Here is a 20,924-nt window from a genome sequence, read left to right on the forward strand (position 1 = left end):
CAGAGCTGGGAACTTGAATTTTAGCAATTTAAAAAGCCTATTCGATTAAGAAATTACCATCCAGTAGTTTTTTGACTGGGTTTTTTCATTACCCATTTAGATTCAAGGTAACAAGCACAATGGGAAATGAAACTGAAATGTACAATAACTGCAAAGTAAAGAATTTCTTTCTTAGGCTATGCCAAGGGTTAATGGGTTGAAATACTGGCATGTTACATACCCAGAAAGGACTGTGCAACTGCACACAAGGCCTGGGCAGGCCAGGGCAAGAACCAGTCAATACCAGTGTTGTTGACAAGACCTTAAAACAAAAGGACAGCGTTATCTGAAAAATTCCTTTGTAAAACAAACCCCTAATCAGACAGGCAGTCCTCTAATTAACTTTATTTGCATCAAGAATTTGCAAATTAGTCTTGACTCTTTCTAAGCACTAGAACTTACCACAAAATTCAATACTTCCATTTTGCCCCAGTGTTCTGCTAACCCCACTGTACCATTCTTTAGGCTCTACAGGACACAGTCAAAGCTGCAATAAAATATTTCAGGGCCTGGTTTAGCATTCCCACCTGTACCCATCTTTCACGAATCTCTTCTGTTTTCCAGGGCTCCTGCAGCACCTGCCAGGCTCAGGCGTTTTTTCTCTCTGTGGGTGTCCCCCTCACCATGCCCGTTTTTGGTTTTGGATACAAAAATGTTTCTCTTACCACCACCCTAATTTCATAATGATTTAACACCACACCTTCTGCTGTAAACTACAGAGGAGAGGCTGCAGACAAATGCTGTGTATTCCCAGTTCAGTGAGGATGACCAATTGATTTTTAGCTGTTCAGCTGGAAAATGAACTGATCTGATAAACGCTAATCAATATTGTTCACTGATATGTGGTAATTAACTGGAAAAAAATCATGCACTGCAAATCCCTTCTCATGAAACCTGCTCTGCTTAGTGTTATCTGCCAGACATCTCTCAGTGTCCAGTGGAGATTTTTCTCTTGCCTGTAAATCTTTTTTTCATGGAGAAAGGACTAAAAGTGTACAAGTTATACCTGGGAAATTTCTGCACCACGTTCTCAGGTCCTCCCCAACCGGGGACATTCCCAGGACAATGTGAAGGTTGCTTGCACATTTGCTTACAAAATATTGCCAGATACTCTCTTTAGCTGGGCCCACGCCAGCTTTAGCAGCTTCTTCTCCAATCTGATTCAGTATGGAGTCTTTTTCATCATCTGCAAAAAGGGCTGGCACCATTCCTGTAACATAAGGACAGAAGAATGCTAGTGAGAACAACCAGTAAGAGGAAACCATATGGCTGGGGATAGGGCAGATGAGAAACCAATTTTAAACCTAGTTCTGCAAAAATGATTCTGAGTAGTTTTGAATGAACCAATTCATCTCTATCTTCTCCTCCTCCCCATAGCCCTCACAGAAAATAGGGCATATTTGGGATTTAGAGGAATAATTAATGCAGTTTTGGTTGGGCTTCAGCAACATATACAAAATGTCACAGGAACATAAGTACTTCTAACTCTGCAAAGAAAATCTTCATTAGTGTCTGTGAACCATCAGCTCACATTTTTGTTCTCTCAATCTTGTGGCAAATACTGCATAAGTAACCTAATGACAGACCAGGGAGGGGGAAAACTAGACTAAGGAAAGGGATAAAATTAACACATCTGTTCTCATATCAGACTGTGTAGGAACTTCTACAGAGAGAGTGGTCACTCAGTGCCAGCTGCTGCTCCTTTCCAGCTGCTTCATTCACTAGAAGACATCAAACTACATTTCAGGACATAAATAAATAAATATACATATGAACAGTTGCTGCAGTTCAGGTGAATGGATTCAAAAGCCAATTGGACAACAGGTGGGTCTGTGGCCAAATGCAGCTGAAGTTTCCCTCAGTCTTGGAAGAAATCTGAGACTCCTGGAGCGCTATCACCAGCATGAATGAACCCTATAACCTCTCCAGACACATTTGACTCTAAGATGATGCCAGAAAACCATTATTAAGGCCAAGATCATTTCAGGTAGTACTGAAAGGTGTGAAGGCAGCAGAGCACACAGGGTGAACCAGTAATAGCTGCATCAAGAGTTCTGTTGAGATTATAAGTCACAAGCAGAGAGGCTGCCAAAGGCACCTGAAGTCAACATGTTGTTGATGAGTTCCAGGAAACTCTCTTCTGCCACCTGCCCATCTGTAAACAAGAAGACCATTGACTTGTTCTCAATACCCAGCTTCAGGTACAAATTTTTCAAATCATCTCGGAAATTATTTTCTCCATATCCTCGACTCAAGATGATCTCAAATACCTAAGGATGAAAACATACACTGAGAAGACACAGGTGGACCCAAGACATGATGGTAACTCTGAATTTCAACCCAAAGGGGTTGGTTTGGCCCCAGTCATCAGTAAGTGTTTAAGTATCAATAAAATTATGCAGTACATTCTTTTTTAAAAATTACATTTGTACAACCCTGCAGGCTTGCATTTTCAAAATTGGTTTGTGTTCATCCTCTTTTTTTGTTCTTTCCTTCCAAACCTTTGTAAGTAAAGTGCCTCTGAGAGGAACATTTCCTCTCTGAAATAATACAGTATCAATCACAACAAGGCTCCTCGGGCAGCACTGGAGGGCTGCTGTAATACATGTAAGTACCAACAGCAGTAGTTAAGGACAATTAGTTGTTCATCGCCAAACACATCCTTGTTTTCTTTCCCCAGTGCCAAAACCCAGATTCAGGCACTGACAGCTTCCTACCCAGATCACACACAGTCATCTTGGGCCTCCTGTCAATCACCTCACCCTGCATTTCTCTCCACAGGGCAGAGCTGCAACCCTGATCTTGACTGACTGATTTACCCACATCCCCAGTTTAATCCCAATCACAGTATTACTTTCCCTGTCTCTTTTCCCAGCCAAGACACAGGGTCACTGACCTCACATCCAGCTGTATGTGCAGCCAGTCTCGTCAGGGACTGCTTTCCTGAGCCTCCCACTCCGATGAGCAGGGCGTGCCCACGGTCCATCCGGATGATGCGATGGATACGGATTAAATGCTCCAAAGCATCATCAAAAAGAACCAGATGCATTTTAATATGAAACTCATTGTAGTCTTCCAAAATCTCCTTCAGAGAAAGGTGAACAGAATGTTACTAGGAGACCAGTGAAACAATTAATAATGTTAATAAAATAGCCCATTCAGCAGCATTATTCCTTTCCCATTCCTCAGGGAAAATAAACTATTGGAAAACACAGCTGACTCTGTAGCTGATCCTCAGTTTTCATCACTGCAAACCCCAAATGGGCATCCAAGCACATAAAGTTCAGCGTGCACACAGAAGAGAACAGATTTCCTACAGCCTGAGGCAGGCTCCTGCCCATTCCTCAGGCACAGTTCCCAGCCAATGCACTCTACCTGAAAGAGAGCTTTTGCTACATCATAGTCTTGGATATCTTCATAAATACGAGGTTCTGCTTCATTCAGTGCTGTTCTGAAATCTCCAAAAAGAATGGGATCCCTCATGACATGCTCCAAGTCATCTGTGAAATGCTCTTCAACCAAGGTTTTTATATGGCCTTGTACCTTAAAGGATATGAAATGAGCCAGGCAACACAAAAAAGCACTTGATTGTGAATCCAGTAATACTTAGAAAGGTGATAATGCCGATTCTTGCTCAAATACTGATTTATTTCAAGGTGATACTTAAGTCACTAGAAGATCCAGAGATTACTGCCCCCTTCTGTGTTCTATGTATGATCTAAAATGATCTAATAGGCAGTTCAAGAATGGTTCAAGACAAGCTACTGTAGAACATCAAAGCAAAAAAGGATAAGCCTGTTAAAAAAAAAAAAAACACCTTCTCATATATTGGTGTAAACAGTATATTAATAAACTTTCCTTTTCAGCATTCCTAGATGTCTCATCAGAAAGATTTCTCACAAAGCTTCAAAGTCTGCATTAATATTTTGCGTTGTGAAAACTAACCTGGAGATGTATCTTTATATGTTAGAGGAGAAAGTTTTAACCATAAAAATCTGAAGCCTTCCTGGCCTACCTCTTATCATCTAAGCAACTTCCAAAGCAAAGCAAGTTGCTTATAGGTGAGTAGACTTTACCTCTATTTCTCTCCTAAATCTCAGGGTTTTAAATTGGCATTGTTCTCTTATGTATTTTAAGATATAATTTGAAGTATTTTCCAATTTGCGTAACAGCCAGAACTGAATCCACTGTGTAAGAACTTGGCTTTTATCCTTTCTGCTACTTGACTGTATAGTCACATTCTGGTACAATCTTTCCTGAAGGAAAATACTGACTCCAAGTGATTTCCTGAGTTTTCTCCTGTACTGCTCTCACACTTTGTCACCCTTACTTCTGCCAATCAATTCTCCTGGATAGACAAACCAAGTGATACTTTCCATTGCTTCAGCAGATCTGCTTTCTTAGTCTGCCACAGCCAAATTGCTTCAAGAAAAGAGTCTTCCATGGGCTGTGTTTTAAATTAATGAGCAACATTTTGCTTAGACATATTGCTTAGACAAGTCTGCAGTCGGACAGCAAGACCAGAGTCCAACACTTGGTAGTGTTGCTGTTGCAAGTTAATTGCCATAATAATAGTCAGTGACTACTGAAAAATTAAAAGAAATTACTCACCAATTCTTTGTCTGCTTCATTAATCAGCCTGTCATGGAAAACCCTCAGGCACTCATTTCTCCAAACTCTCACCATCTGGGTCACTGTGTGAAACCTGAAATAACATCAAAATATCAGACTGCACCAAATGAGCTGACACAATTCCTAAGGCCATATGGTCAATAACAAGGACCAAATTTTGGATTGACCTTTTTACTTTATTACCTTTATGATTTGGTTCTTTTCATAATAACTAATTTGCTTGCATTTTTACCTCTGATATCTCATTTAAGAAGGACTAATGCATCAGTGTTTGGTATGGAGAGTAAGATCACAGTTTAGGATGTTCTATTTCTCATTGTGGTTTAATGAAAAGTGACCAAATGTGACTGATTTCATGTATCAAATGACCTCATTTTCACCCAGATTCACCCCAAAAAAATAGGTGTGGGACCACTAATGAGTTTTTCTATTCTTACCTTTCTGAATCTGTAAGAACAAGTCCATTATAGATCCTGGAAAGATCCCGAAGGTTAAAAATGTAATGGAATTTAGAAGGAGTAGGGGGTAGGTCAGTAATAATCATTTTATAAAGTTCCAAAGTACACAGAGTAATCTTGTCAGAGATGGCTGATATGGACTTGTTAAAGGTCTGCAAACATGAGAAAGAAGAGGTGTTTTCATGAGACTGCCCAGACAGAACTCAATGCTATTAAACATAATCTGCTTTCCAGCTTTTAAACCTGTTTGGTTCGGAAATTCTCTCTAGTATGAACATTCTGCAGTTAAATGTTCAGGGCAGGCTCCATCTTCACTCTGGAACCTGCTGAGTGCTCAAGATAACATCAAACTCAGTGACTGGAATTCCCACAGGATTTCTATAGCAGAAAAATTAAGCTGATCTTAACTAGTGTTGTGGGTACCTGGCTAGTAATGCAGTCTATTGCATTATATTACACTTTTCACACTCATTCAGGAAAGAGTTTGATGATCTCTGTGCATTTGCTTACAGGAACTGCAACCAAATCACTCACAGGTTTCAACCTATGAAAAGCCCCAGGTTCATAAATTACCTGCTGGCTTGAATGTTTACATATCACACAAGAATTTATCTAAACAATGTAAAACCCATTGAGAAAGATAAGAGGAAAATAAAGGTTTGCGTGAGGTTCTAGGTATGAAAAAAAAGGATAACAACGATTTGAGGTCTTGCAACAACATCGAAATAAATGTCTATTTAAAAATCATAAACCTGTTGAGCAATCCTTTAAAAACAGTGAAATTACCGCAGTGTGGCCTTTCAGGATGGAGGAGTAGATCAAATTCAGTGATTGCTCAGAAGGAAAAGGGACGTTAAAAACACTGAAGAGTGAGGTGAATCGAGGGTCAACTTCATTCCGACCTCCTCCAGCTTTGCCCATGGCAGCAACAAAACCCAGGTCTCGAAGAAATTTAATGTTCATCTCTTTACCACGATCGTACATGAAACCTTTCTCTAGCAGCAGCTTCAGTAGGGCAATGGGTTGCTGTGTGCCATACTCATCAATCTGCAGGATACACAAGGATACGTCAAAGCACAGTACATCAGCTCACCAATTACTGCTTTAAATGTGGGGATACTGTGCTCCACACTCAGGAGAACATTACAGGGACTAAGGGACACTCTGTAAAGCTCTGGCACTGACTGTGAACATTCAGGCAGTGTCTCCTATGGGCAAAGTGCCTCTTCTATGAGATAAACTAAATGCACACTGGATTTGTGCATGCAGGGACCATATCAGTACCACCCCAAATGTTTCCATACTACCTTGCAGAACTATTGACAGCTTACCCTTGGCATATTCATATCATCCATGAACACAAGGAGACGTTTTCCCATGGGAGGGCCAAAAGTGTCTTTAGTTCGTTTTTCTACATTTGTCTCCAGATTTCTCTGAATGTCCAGGGACGTTGTACGAGAAGAGAAGTTAATTACCAGCACCAGCTGCAAACAGGAGGAGATGATAAGAATGGATTCTAACCTGTTTTGTTGGGTTTTTTTTTTACTAAAGCATTCAAAAGTATTTTTATATTAGTTGTCAGACATACAGGAAATGCTTCTCAGGTCCATAATTCACTTGAATTACAGATGACAAAGAAAAGTAACCCCATTCTTAACACATTGATAATATATTTTTACTTTATAAAATTGAGTCTGTACAAGGTAGAAGAGGACAAAACATCTTTGATCTTGAAGGATTTTCAAATCAGCCACACACTTTGGGTCTGGAGCTTGCAGTCACATTACCCAAGTCAATATTGCAACCCACAGACTCACACCTCACAGTGCAAATTTACCACAAGGGCAAAGAATGAAAATGCAGCTTTACAAACAGGGCAAAATGCCTCACACATACATTAAGGTCTTTGTCCAGATTGCTTAGGAAGTTCTGTGTAGTTGCTGTTTTAGATGTACCCGATTCACCTACAAGAACAACTGGGCGTTTCACTTTTACCATCTGTTCCAGTAACCAAGCAGTGCGTGTGGTATCCACTGTGGGCACTGAAAAAGAGCAGGAACACAATCACTGGCTAAATGAAAATGCACTACAGCTGGGGGATTTGTATTTATAGAATAGTGCTGGAACACACTCTCGAGGTATTAACATGCAGTTGCACAAAGACATAATCTGAATTATCAACTCACTAACAATGCCGAAAGAAAATTTTAATTGCTTAACCATCATCTTTCAGTCTTTGTCACTGGGATCTTTCCATATATATATATATGTATATATATACACACACTAAAAAAGAAGTTATCATTCATATAGGAGGGTCATGGTTTGGTTAAACTCCATTTAATCCCTATTTCAAGGATATAATCAGGATTTATTTGGATCGTAAGCATTTTCCCAGAACTCTAGAGAGATTAATTTTTTTCTATGTGAATAGCCTGCCATTTGGAGCAACTTCAGAGATCATAAATTTATCTCTTGTGTCAGTGAAGTTAACCTGTGCTTGCTGGAGTATCACTGTAAATTAAGATGCCTAAATTTGTCCTTAACTATGAAAAGCACCATTAGGCAATGCTTGAAATAACAACCAATAACAGCCCTAAGAATGTAATTTTTATCTACTGAATACTTGAACTACAAGCTGATGTTTTCCTAGAATTTCTCGTAGAGCAAGCTGTGAATCTCCTGCTATTCTAGCTTTTAAAAGGCATTATTAGCTCCTAATAAGCCTTACTAACTGAAACATGCTTTCATCTTCTCCTCACTTTTTTATTAGACAACGCTGTAAACATCAACTTTACTACTGCTAAATTACTATGACAAGAATTTTAAAGAAACTGATTTGTGCCATCACAAGAAAGTGAACGTGAGTAGATGACCTTCAGTACAGAAAGAGGATGTCTCATGTCAAGTGCCATGCACTCAGTGGTGGCATGTTATGAATTAAAAGCAAATCATCACTGTATTTTATCTTATACTCACCTAGAATGTCGAGAAATTTCACTTCAGGATTATGAATATATTCGGGAACAAGTTGCATCCAAGGTACCCACTTCTTTTGAGATCCATCAAAATGGAAGTCATACAAAGTTGGCAGCTGACCTGCAAACCATTAAGCAACTGCAAGTTTTTAGGACACTGAAATATTTCCTAAGAAAACAATCCGATTGAGATGAAAATTAAGGGTAAGATTACAGACCAAGTTGGACAACACTTTTTTCTACTTGCAAGTCATTTAACCCATGAAGGCATCAACCAATATTCCTCTACTCCAGAACACGGATCATATTATCACTTTTTAAGCACCTCCCACTGGTCTTCCTTTCAAATTTTCTTTTTCCTTTCACTGTTTATCTCTTTAACCTGGCATAGAAGAGTACTGCTCTGTGAAGACAGACCATTAGCTGAGAGTCACCTAGCACGAGTATCTCTATGAGGTTTTCACCAAGAGCCCCTCAAGGAGCATATTTTGCAGCCAGGACAGCTAGCTGGAAGGAAAATAATGATCTGCCTTCATGGAAACTAACACTTTTCTACTGTAATCAATGAGGTTAAATTGGATTAAATTATGACAAGGTCCTACCTGGCAGCTCCCCTGGCTTTGCCAGGATGTTCTCACCCTGAACAATAGACATGCAGGAAATACGTTTAACGTTTTCATCAAATTTAATTCTCCCGGCATCAAGAAGAGAAGCACCTAAGGAGCAATACAAAGCTTCCAAGAAAAAACACTCCAAAACATCAGGATTTTCAGGCTGTACCACTAGGACATCCAGCATCACAGTCAACTGCACGATCTGTTGGAAAAAGGACAAATCAGGAAACAAAATTGCCATTTAGAGACATGAAAACTCTTAATATGTTTTCAGCTGATTGCCGGTCTTTTGTTCTTACAGGTGAACCTACTGCTTTGTGTATTAAGTTCAGCAGAAGAGCACTGTTAGGAGATGACTGGTTTGGTGTCTCTGTACTCATCAGTAGCAAATTGACATTTCAGCACGGACTCTCCTCCTGTGCTTTCTTTGGGAAGATTTTACTTCCTCCATCATTCCATTTTCTTTTTAGTTAAATGTGTTCAATCTTTATTCTCTGTTTCTTACCATATTTAAATCTGTTTGAGGAATAATGGTCTTCAGCTTTCGTTCTTGTCTGCCGTCCACAATTCCCTCCACAATCATATCAATAAGGTCGGGCACATACTTTTGAAAGAGACGATTCAATTCCACTCTCTCTTGCTAAGGAACACAAAAAGGACAATATTTCAGCACACAAAAGGCTGGAAAGACAAATTTTTACAGCAGAACTTCCCATCAATACCTGGCTGATCAGGGATTACTCCTGAAGGAATCACTTCTACCAAAGACAGGGTACAGTCACAAGAAAAAATGTGATGCTGTTACATGGACTGGGTGTTCAGCAAGTGAAGATCAGCATTCATCAGGTGGTAGCAAGTAAGCTGTCTTACTTCAGTTCCCTGTGGACTTGAGTTTTTAAACTAAACGTAAGAAACAAGGACCTAAGCAACCTTACTGTTAACTCTTGTCAGAAAAATCAGACTGCCTTTACACAGGTTTTTTACAACTGTCTACAGTTCAGTGTTAAACATAAATACTCTCTGAACAAGACCAGAAACTCCCACCTCATTTTCTCTTCCTTTGACCCACTTCTGCCAGTAGGGCTCATATCTCAGATTTTTAGGATCTACAAAGACCATTCCGCAGCGGGATACTGTGGCAGGAGATGCATACTGTAAGTCCCCAACCTACAAAATAATCACACAAGATAATGATACACAGCAACTGCTTTTCAGGCTTTAAAGCCCCATCTGTATCTAACCCTTCCCATTTATTAAATGGTCCAGTCATTTCTTACCTCAAACAACAATGCACAGTGTGCCTGAAGTCTAATCCGCTCCCCATTTGCCAGGGTCAGTAACTTGTTGTCATCCATGACAGAATTCATGTTTTCAACCCAGAGAGCATCCACATCTCCATCAAAGAGAATGTACCTGTGTACAAGAGCCATGGGGCACTGACTGACCTCTGATTTTGCTAACATATTCCTGAATTCAGAAGTGTCATCAATGGTGTCAGTCCAGGTATTTTGAAGTCTACCATTCATTTTTTATAATTGCATTGTTTCACTGAGACTAGAAACTCACAGGAGATAGTGTCTAGGGGTATTTCTTTCTATTTATTTAGCACTTGTTTCTTTTAAATAGTACCATATCAGTTTTTTTTCAGTTGGTGTAAACCCCAGGATCTCAAAACCACCACAATGATTTCCAGCTGCCTACCTTCGCTCTTTCTTGTCAGTGGGTCTGTTGATATCCCGAAAAATGTTTGACAGGACTCCATCTGTCCAGTCTCGTGTGACAGGGTCAAGGATCCCATACAGCTCAATCACACTCATAGCTTTAGGGTTCAGTACATAAAGCTTTGTCAATAATCCCAGCCTAAAGATACAGGAAGAAAAGCAATTGTAAAATGTCACATCATCATCTCATGTTAACCCAAGCAAATACTCTGGGCAGGGCTGAGTAATACAGACTGTGCCATTTGATAGCCTTCTATACTCACTTGTTTTGGGCCTGGCACAAGGTGTTAATAACAACTGTCTTGCCACCTCCAGTAGGTCCAACCACCATTGTAGTGTGACGAGTTAACATTGTCTCATACATCTGAACTACTTTATCCACCTGAAAAATAAACGTGGATTCAGTAGACTACTATCATAACTCTTTGTGGACAAGATTAGCAGCTGGTCTGTATCAGGTAAGTTTTCCTGGAGCCACTCCAGAGTGCAACAATGCATTTGCAGCCTCATGTTTACAACAAAACCTCAAGCAGTTAACATTCTTTATACCTGGACTGGTAGAGCAACATAACCCCGTTCTTCCAACGCTTGTTCTACAGCATCATTAAAGTTAGGGTAGCGGACCCGAGGGCAGTCCAGGCCAGGAAACAGGTCAGAGATTAGGCCAAGGAAGAGAGGCACATCTTCAAACACAAATTTAGGAAGATTCATGTCTCGCAGAGCTCTCATTAGTACAACATCCTAGACAAAACGCAGCAAAATCAATCTTTACCAAACAGTTTACTAATCAGCTAAAATGAGGTACTTCAAAACTTTAAATCTTTAAAAGCTATTGCCTGATTATTTCAGTACAGCTTTTAGAATGTGTTTTGTCATCAGTTCCTAGTAGAAAAAACAGAGGTTATTTCATATGGATTAAGCACATCAGTAACTAAGAATAATACACTGCCTTTTTCTGCCATGTTAATCAAATGACAAATGGCTGCAGTGCTCCACACCACAGCTTCCCTGAGCTGGAGCACTCACTGTTCAAAAATCAGTTTTTGCTAGTCATCCAGAGATATTCATCTGGCTACTTACATCCTGGATTTAACAAGCAGGAAAATACCTCATTTTCCATAGATTTCCCTACTTTGACTGGAGTTCTAATGGCAGACATCACAATGGAACTCAATAAGAATAAAGTGAAATAATAAGACAAATACCACCAGTGTTCCTATTTCCAAAGCAAACTACATCAGATGGGTAAACACATCCCCTTCCTAATGAAAAAGATGATATGCCCAGGGTAACTAAGCAGCAAATCTACCTCACTGAGGTCTGCTGATCCTCTTTTCAATTCTCCAGCCATCACCAACACTGACTTAAGGGCCCGCAGTCCAAAATCATAGTGATGTTGTTTAGAAAGCTGTTCCCTGGCCAGCTTGTACAGCACTGTCATCTTTTTGGCAAGGACCTGTTTGAGATTTAATTTAAATGATCACGAATGTGGACATTGCTACTGGCCATGCAAACATGGCTGGGCACATGGGTATGGGTAACAACAGAATTTTCTTACCTTTGCTGTAAGGAACCCTTCAGAAAACAGCATTATTTCACAGATCTGCTGAAGATCTGGTACAATAACAACCACAGGCCTGAAGAGAGCTTTTACAGACTCAGGGAGCTCAGTCCGGCCAGCATAACCAGGATTCATTGTAATAAAAATGCCGATACGGCTATCAAGGGAAATCTCCTGTCCTTCAAACTAAAGGCATAAGAAAACATTAGAACAATGTGAATTAGGAATTTAAAAAAATAATACTATTTGCTCAAAGAGAAAACCAGTAATACTGGGGTACCCACTTAGGACAAAGTGCTAAAATATTTAGCTTTAGACAGTCATCCTGATATGAAGAGTGGAATGAATGTACCTTCTTTAAGATATTTCGCAAGCCTCCAATTTTCTGTCTGAGGTTTTTGAATTTCAATAAGCCTCAGTAAATAGAGCCTCACAATTCACATCAAGTCAAGTTACTCCTGTTCCTCATTACTACTAGACTATTACCCCATTAACTTGCTATTATCCTATTAAGATCACTTTTATCTCGCTTCACAAAGGAAGAAACTCACAAAGGATTAGGCAATCAGCAAGGATTTAACATATTTCAAACCAAAAGTACATACTCAGGAGTTTGAAATGTTCAGCACAAACAAATTACAGAAGCAGCAGCCCTTTGATCTAATGACGGGGTCTAACTCTGAGTCTTGGCCTGAAAACCAAGATCAGCCTTCACAATTACTCTTCTTTTTTAATGTTTACCTGAAATCTTTTCCACCCCTTCATTAATGCGTTTCGAATCATCTGAATCTGGGAAGAAATTACTGAAAGCACAGAAGCATCAATGCGATTGAATTCATCAAAGCATCCCCACGCTCCACACTGGGCAAGACCTGAGAAAATTTTACCCATTGCCTAAAAGGAACAACAAGAAAAACTTCTTAGCAGTGAATGTATAAAACAATCAGCATCAAAAAACTTTGGAATACACTAAAATTCTTTATGCTGGATAAACTTCTGGATGTTTATCAATCAATCCATCATAGGGTCTTGCAATAATTACTTGCCAGGTACAGATTGGCTATCATAAGCTTAAACACATATCATTACAGTCATTGCTCCCCTGCTTGAAAGGGCCTGAAATTCCTTCAGGAATTTATTCAAAATCGACATTTTTTACTAAATTTAATTATCAAACAGTGTGGTATCTCTAAGGGAAATACTTATGCAGAAGTTCAGAGTATGTCCTTATCCTGGGCACTGATAAAGAGCAGAAATTGGCATTTTATGAGAGAACACAGATCTTTAACTCTTACTTTGAAGTCCATGCCTTCTCCACAGTTTGTCACTACACACAGCAAGCCCAGTGCTTTGGCCAGATCCTTGGTTGTTTCTGTCTTCCCTGTACCTGCTGGCCCTGCTGGTGCTCCTCCCAAATACATTGATAGAGCCTTTGAAGACAGAACAAAAAGCAAAGCAAAGCTTATATTAGATTTATATTAGGATGGTAACAAAACCACAAATGAACCCTCGGGTACAAAAGACCTTAAACTTCATCTGTGAATGCCTTCTATACTGTCTTTGCAGCAATGAGGTTAGAAGGATATCACTACTGATTTCAAACAGCGTTCACACTGGCATCTGAGAGACAGCAGGAAGAGGCACTACAACAAGGATGTGACAGGCTGAGTACAACAGGGGCTTGTTAGCAAAATGTCCTTGAAGGCGCACCTGTGTGAGCGTGAGGTAGATGCGATCGGTGAGCGGGGTGATGACGAGGCGCCCGTTGAGCCCCATGTACTCGTAGCCATAGGAGAAGGTGCCGCTGCACTGCCGCACCGTCAGCTCGTCCGGCTCGCGCTCCCAGTAAAACCGCAGCTGGCTCTCCCACTCGAACTCCTGAGCCTGCAGAATGCTGTGCGACAGAGCTCACGTGAGCATCGTCAGAAGGACGGCGGTACAACTTACACATTTGGGAGCTGCTCAGAAGCTGGAGGTGGTGCTTACCTGTCTCTGACGAATACGTCGATGATGTCTCTGGCGTGCACATCAATGATGAGAACAGTGTTGTATTTTTTCCTGTCGTTTTTGCTCAAGGGCATTGTAATGCGGGTAACGAGGTCATCGATTTGCCTGTGCATTTTTTTAGCATAAAGTTTCATTGCCTGCTTTTCTCCCTTTTTCACTTTTCGAAAGACATCCTCTACCTCCCAAGTCCACCACACTTGATTAGCAGCAAGCACCATCATGCCTTGGAAGAGCAACATCCAATCAACCCTATGGAAAACATATATAGCGAGGGAGGCTGAGTTACTGTTTATTTTAAGTAACTGATCAGGAAAGAAAAAAAAAATACAGCAACAACAAAGAAGTTCCTTCCGTTCCTGCAACAGCTACTACACAAGCCAAACTTTTCAGAGATAGACAGAATTCTATTGAAGTATGCTGTGGGATTTCAAAAGCCTAGGAAATATTCTGATAGAAAAGCTGTCTGTTCCATGTATAAAATTCCCAAGTGGAATTCATCATGAGAAAAACATACTGAACACACAACACCAAAAATAAAACTCAAGATTTAGGAAAATAGATTTGAGAGATTATATGAGAGGTTAGTTAAAATAGTGCATGTGAATTTATTCATATCCCTCCACACAGAGAAGTACAGACTAAATTGTGTAGGAATTTAAAAATTATGCCTTTTTTATATCACTACAGGCTCATAGCAACATATCAGGTTGTGTTATCCTTGACACTGATTGTTTCACCTGCTTCTGTCTTCACAATATCGAAAAATGGCTTCCTTGGTGAGGCGTCTGTTGGCCCGTCTCATTTCCTCCAGCACTGCTGTCATCCAATTCTCCACTCTGCCCACGGCAGGAACAACCTGCCGGAACTCCATCACCTCCCCCTCAGCTGAGATCATGGCTGTGGCGATCTTCTCATCATTGTCACCGTCCTGGAACCTCAGCGAGGCTATATTATCAAACATCTGAAATGCAGCAACAAAGAAATTCACGGGCATTTTAGAAACAAAGCCTCCAAGATGTAAGTGCATGCAACCCACAGCTCTTCTCCAGAGAAATGGATCTGACTCCTAAGTAATCAAATAGAAATGCCAATATATAGCCCAGCAGCACAACTGCAGAACATCAAGCAAATAATCAGGCCCAAATAACATTGGGGTTTTTTTTTTTCCCTAGAAAATAAAGATCTAGGAGGAGCTACAATCTGTGAGGACAGTTCTTTAATAACAGATCATTCTGGTGTATCTTGAATGCTCCTCTACCATAACTGCTACCAACCAGTGTCAGAGCCAGGAGAGACTGTGCATCAGATTTGATCTGGTTATTCAGAAGCTTCTTCAAGATGCTGCCAGGATGCTCTTTGTATGCAGAAAATATTCATGCATCCCTATGAGCATGTACAGTACAGTCTGTTGAACTTTTTAAAGCACCTAAAAGCACAAGGCACTGTGGAAAGCCAGACACTGTACCTTTATCATGTGTTCCTGGACACAGAGTGCGCTGCTGCTGCCAAGGATACTGAGCAACTCGTCATCAGATATAAAGAAAAATCTCGGGAAAGCATTTCGCTTGGAATCCAAATAATCATTCAAGCTTTTCTGGCATTTCTCCAGCACATTGTTTATGTGACGGAAGTCTGACAGACGATTTGGGGCTTCACAGCAATTTTTTATTGTTGGGTCCTTTACAGTTTCATCCATTATCTATACAGGGAGAAAAGGAAGTTTAGAAAATGTTGTACAGCAATACGTTATATTAAATTATATTTAATTAATGACAAAGCATGCCAACAGCACAAGCAGTACAGGTCCTGATAGAAGTGAATCAAAGGTTTTTAAATGGTTTTGAAGTGGTTTTGTGGTGCTGCAGTGCTGTATGAAAACACTAAGGTAGTATGCTTATGGAGATACAACTGTAAAAGCAAGTGTAAGCCAGACAAGCCTGTATCCCCAGTCAGGCCAGCTTAAGCACACACCTGACTTTGCTCCTGTACACAATGGTACTTTAAGGAGTGATCAAACATTGTATTTTGAAATCACAGTACTCTCTCAATTTCGCAGATGGGAAACAGAAAAGTAAGCCATATTCATACCAGGAATATGTGTTCAGTATGGGAGCAGTGGTGTGAACCAGGAAAGCCTTTTCAGCATATCCACAGGTCCTCAGTCAATAGGAACACGTGTAAGCTTCTTATTATCATGGTAAAGGTGAAAAGACGTAAACAATAAAAGGAAAAGGAGATTCTGCCTACCCCAGGCTGCCAGTCAAGGATCTCACCTCTGCCCATCTTAGCTAAATCAGGAGAAGTCTTCTGGTTATGACAGATGTGAAACAAAACAAAATTTCTGGGCTCCCCAATCTCATATTCAATGAATTATAGCACATCATTCTCAGTATTACACGTCACAGAAGACCATAAGTAACTATGGAACTGGAAGCAAAATGCACTAAATAATTATGCTGATCACAAGTCAGTCACTTGCCTCTTTAAACATTTTGTCTACACGATCAAATATTTTGACTTCCTCCGGAAGCTGTGATCTGATATCTCCACCAACAAAGATGCTCTCCAGGTACATCCATTTTCTCTGAACTGTTACCCAGATCTAAGAATCAAATGTTACCATCAGAGGAAACAGAATTACAACAGAAAATCTGGATTATAAATAATAAACATTAATTATTTAGTCCAGCACTTTCCTCAGTTTACCTCAGTTACTTCACCAATCAATGACAGAGTTCTTTCCCATTTTTGAGCGGATGACAGGAAAGGACCCACAAATCGACTGCCCAAAACACTCTGAAGATTGACATTGTTGTCATCAAGAATCTCTAAAATTTCCTCTACAGATCCCAGAATAAAGCCTCGTGTCTCAGTGCCTTTGGTGTACACTTGTATAGGGAATTTCATATTTTCCCACGTTTCTATTATTTCCTTCATTCCCTGCATGTGAACATAAAAAGATGCATATTTCAGTCTTCAAAAACAGGAGAACTATAATCTTAGCAAAAAAATGAAACAACTAATCCAGCAAAATTTTTGCACAGGTTTTCTAACTCTGGTTTATAAAGAAGAGTCTATTTCAAAAAGCATGATAGCAAGAGAATGGATCCTTCTTCTGATCCATTTTCATAGGACAAACTTTCTTACTGTAATCATAGAAATCCAATATACTGCTGCCAAAGCAAGTTCTGCGAGGATTCTGTGCCAGTAGGAGTTCATTAACAGAGCTATAGATCTTAGTTTTCATGAGCTACACTACGGCAGCTCCCTGAAGACGGCCAAACTTGCAGTCATGCCAATTTAAATCTCAAATAAAACTGACTGTTGTCATCCTTGTCTTTTTAGTTTTATTACGATTCTATAATTCAATATATTACCTTCTCAATGCTAAGTTCCTTAACAGCAGTTCCAACTATTTCACTGATAACATTGGTGTGTCTGTGAAGTTCCATAGCAAACATATTTTCCAAAGTGAATGTTTCTGTTTTCATTTCAAACCTTGTTCCTGTTTTCTCCATAAGGTCTTGCCAATGCCTGTTTTAAATTGACACATCAATTTAACACCATGATACAGTAAAAAACCAAAACAACTGTAACATATAATAATGAACTCATGTTTAGCACTCTGCTGTTTAAACAAGAGCTACAGTTTGAATACATAAAGTATCCCAGTCATTGCAGCCACCTTTCATGCTACTACACAAGTTCATTAGGCAGAAATAAAGTTCCAAGCTCCAGGATATGGCATGACCACAGTAACAGAAACTGAAAGTTCTAACAAAACACATCAAATACTTCTACATATAGTGGACATAAATAAATCAAAACAAACCTTTCTCTTAAAGCTTCATTTTTCAAATCAAGCAACAAAGGAATGGAGTCCCGAAATGCCTTCATTTTTTTTTCCAGTTGGACACCTATTGGCATACTGCGCACCGGTCTGGGCAGCTTCCGAAGGGCTTTCAGAAATCCTTCGATTCCCTCCTGAAGAACCTTGACATTGAGGTTTATCCAGAGTGTCTGAGACCATTCCTCTTTAGCTGCCTGGAAACGAGGACATTAAGAAGGGGGAAAAAAAAAAAATCATACTCCTTTTAGTTTTGACCCCCAAAATGTAATTGTGTTACATTTTACAAACATTGGGAGAGACAAGTTCATGTCCAAGACCCATTCATAGCCAAACACAACCAGTTGTAGAAGTAGTAGTAAAAAAAGAATATGAAGAACAGGACCATACTTTACAGGGCATTTAAATTTCGGAAAAATAAAACTTCTTAAAAAGTAGTTAAAGCCCAAGATACCCATTGTCACCTGTACACATCCTATATCCAAAAGTAGTTTCACTGAACTGATGAGGAACCGTGTGCAGTAAAATGCCATCCAACAACTATTAGAGGCTGGGAGAAGTCTGTTCCTATCTGATGTGTTCAGTCCACCACGGAGACACTGATAGTGCTGTACTAATATTAAAACCATTTCACAGTGATAACCAATTCCAGGGCATAGCTAATTTCATGCAACGGCTTCAAAAAGAGTTGACAGTAACCAGGGGGTTACTTCTTCTTCTGTCCCCCACCTTTTTGCATGAACACGTGTGTGTCCCTGCAGACTTGGTGTGATACTCACTTTTTGTTGTGCATAAATGTCATAGACCTGCTTCAGAGCTTTTGCATCCTTCTGTGCTTTTATTAAGTTCGGGTACGTTGTTGCTGGCAAGTCTAGAAGTTTCTCAGCACTAGCCAGTTCCCGCTGCTTTTTTTCCAGTCTCTCTAATTCTTTTTCAAACATAGCCATGAGTTCTAGTCCTGGGAAAGGAGAGGAATTTTTCCAGATAAACAATCCCAGGGTTCATGGGAAATAAATAAGACAGAATTTACATATGGTCTGTAGATGTTCTAGTACTAAAAATGTTCACATTCCAGGCTGATGAGTTTGTACGTTAATAAGGAAAGCACAGTTTTCTTGTTTTACGTAAAATTTGAATTGTCCAAAGACTAGTATTCTCAAAGCATCACTTCACACACATTAATCCATTTACCTTTATCAAGATCATCCCCAACAACACCAGGCCCCTCAGTCAGGAGTTTCTGAAAAAACTCTTCCGTCTCTTTGCTGTAGTCCTCAATTTGTTGTTTTGTCACCTAAAGAGAACAGCGCTCGTTTAAATAGTTTTCCTTTCCATTTCTAATTGTTTTCCATACTAATTACAAATATTACCTCTGTGAATGTTTCTTTTACACCTCCTTTACAATCTAGGTTGCGACTGACTTCTGCTGCTTCCATTAAGAGAGTCTCCCACGCTTCCCTAAGATTGTCAGACTTCTCTTGCTCTTCTTCAGCTACCTAAACAAAACAAGTAGCACCTCTCACAACACATAAGTAGGCACACACTTTCACAAGAAAGTGAGGAATATGTGCTCACATTACAAACATGCAAAACACAAAATCAATACTGAGGCCACCTCAATCAGATTTAAACACATGCCATACGTCCATTTTCAAGTGGACATACTTATTTGAGAGGGGAGTCTGGACTACACAGTCTCCAGACATCCCTTCAAACCTCAACAACGCTGTAATTCTGTAGCACTTTTTAAAAAGAAAACATTTCTTCATTCACATGAGATGCATTTGTGCCCCTAGCTCAGATCTGAAAGGTTTGATGAGACATGCACTTACTGGAATATTGTACAAAGCAAGAGTTCTGTATCTCTCCCCAATGTCCAAATATCTCAGTTCCACCTCGAGGGACACGCCTTTGATCACCCCAAACGTGCTAAGGATGACTCTGAGATCGTCCAGGGTTTCAGGAGGTCTATTCACATTCTCTGATAATCTCTGTAAAAAGTAAAGATCATCTCCAGAATCAACACTGACAAAGCAGTTGTTAGAATTTTAACGAGTCAAACACAAAACACAAGCAAATAACATGCCAGATTGATTTTTAGTCTATGTGAAAAAGATAAAAAAACAGAGAACACCTACCTGAATCTCATCTTGAAGCCTGAAGAGCTCCTCTCTTGCTAACTTATTAAGCAATTTCCCAAGTGACATCATCCAGCTTTTAGCATTCTCCTGCACTACAGAGGCTAAAGGAGCCAGCTGAAGCCTGATAAACTGTTCATCTTTAATCAAGGTCTGCTGAGTCACTTCCCGAGCTACCTTCATGTAGAACTGCAAGTGCTCATCAAAGATAACACAAGCAGGGTTTTCTGCAGCTAAACGGTCCAGGACTGCGTCTTTGTCCGATTTCCACACCAGGTCATACCTCCTCCATTCATTCAAACACTTGTTGAGAGAAGCCAGGAGTTTATGGACATTCCCAGTGATGAGAACAGCCTGTTCAATTACCAGAGGGCTCTGGGAGACATCACTGTAAAAGCTGAAAGTGACAACTTCATCCGCCTTGACGTGCTGAGGAGGGCATTCAATACATGTACCGTGCATCCATCGTACGAAATGCTGGAGTTTTAAAGACAGGGTTGGAAAACAGTTATCTTGTTGAGGCATTTTAGCTAAATCATTCATAGAATCATTAAGGTTGAAAAGCCCTCTAAGATCATTGAGTCCAAGCAGTCCAGGACTGTCAAGCCATCCACTAAATCATACGTGTCCCCAAGTGCCACACCTACACATCCTCCAAAAATGGGGACTCCACCACTTCCCTGAGCAGCCTGTTCCAATGCTTGATAACCCTTTCAGTGAAGGAATTCACCATTATTTGGGACATAATGTAGGAAGTGGTGTGAATGATTTCTCAAATCAATTGCTTTTCTGACAGCAAAAAAGAGATCACACTTTCCCATCAACTTGAGAAAATTTCATCCTAACAAAACTTTGCCATGCATTACTGAATCTGCTTCTAAAATCTCTGCTGAGCAACAATATAGCATGACACAGAGAAAAAGGAATTG

The 20,924-nt window shown here is 40.0% G+C and overlaps 1 protein-coding gene across 1 annotated transcript in view; it reads right to left on the reverse strand.

The window, feature by feature from the left end:
* DNAH10 (dynein axonemal heavy chain 10) overlaps positions 1-20,924 on the reverse strand; it is a gene marked incomplete at both ends in the record, with an annotated part of 51,066 nt that overhangs the window by 18,141 nt on the left and 12,001 nt on the right. The window contains 33 exons of the mRNA XM_082293407.1: positions 221-301; positions 1,046-1,249; positions 2,138-2,309; positions 2,936-3,124; positions 3,415-3,582; positions 4,651-4,744; positions 5,109-5,281; positions 5,916-6,176; positions 6,461-6,613; positions 7,026-7,171; positions 8,109-8,228; positions 8,710-8,923; positions 9,227-9,361; positions 9,766-9,888; positions 9,999-10,134; positions 10,423-10,581; positions 10,706-10,824; positions 10,992-11,183; positions 11,752-11,898; positions 12,001-12,189; positions 12,745-12,897; positions 13,299-13,433; positions 13,714-13,897; positions 13,990-14,259; positions 14,748-14,971; positions 15,476-15,709; positions 16,490-16,612; positions 16,717-16,950; positions 17,388-17,544; positions 17,843-18,054; positions 18,637-18,815; positions 19,049-19,151; positions 19,996-20,472. Coding sequence (XP_082149533.1) covers positions 221-301; positions 1,046-1,249; positions 2,138-2,309; positions 2,936-3,124; positions 3,415-3,582; positions 4,651-4,744; positions 5,109-5,281; positions 5,916-6,176; positions 6,461-6,613; positions 7,026-7,171; positions 8,109-8,228; positions 8,710-8,923; positions 9,227-9,361; positions 9,766-9,888; positions 9,999-10,134; positions 10,423-10,581; positions 10,706-10,824; positions 10,992-11,183; positions 11,752-11,898; positions 12,001-12,189; positions 12,745-12,897; positions 13,299-13,433; positions 13,714-13,897; positions 13,990-14,259; positions 14,748-14,971; positions 15,476-15,709; positions 16,490-16,612; positions 16,717-16,950; positions 17,388-17,544; positions 17,843-18,054; positions 18,637-18,815; positions 19,049-19,151; positions 19,996-20,472 — 5,860 coding nt within the window. The remainder of the gene's footprint in view (positions 1-220; positions 302-1,045; positions 1,250-2,137; positions 2,310-2,935; positions 3,125-3,414; positions 3,583-4,650; positions 4,745-5,108; positions 5,282-5,915; positions 6,177-6,460; positions 6,614-7,025; positions 7,172-8,108; positions 8,229-8,709; positions 8,924-9,226; positions 9,362-9,765; positions 9,889-9,998; positions 10,135-10,422; positions 10,582-10,705; positions 10,825-10,991; positions 11,184-11,751; positions 11,899-12,000; positions 12,190-12,744; positions 12,898-13,298; positions 13,434-13,713; positions 13,898-13,989; positions 14,260-14,747; positions 14,972-15,475; positions 15,710-16,489; positions 16,613-16,716; positions 16,951-17,387; positions 17,545-17,842; positions 18,055-18,636; positions 18,816-19,048; positions 19,152-19,995; positions 20,473-20,924) is intronic.

This window comes from Coloeus monedula (genome assembly GCF_965178545.1).
Source record: "Coloeus monedula genome assembly, chromosome: 18".
Taxonomy (NCBI): domain Eukaryota; kingdom Metazoa; phylum Chordata; class Aves; order Passeriformes; family Corvidae; genus Coloeus; species Coloeus monedula.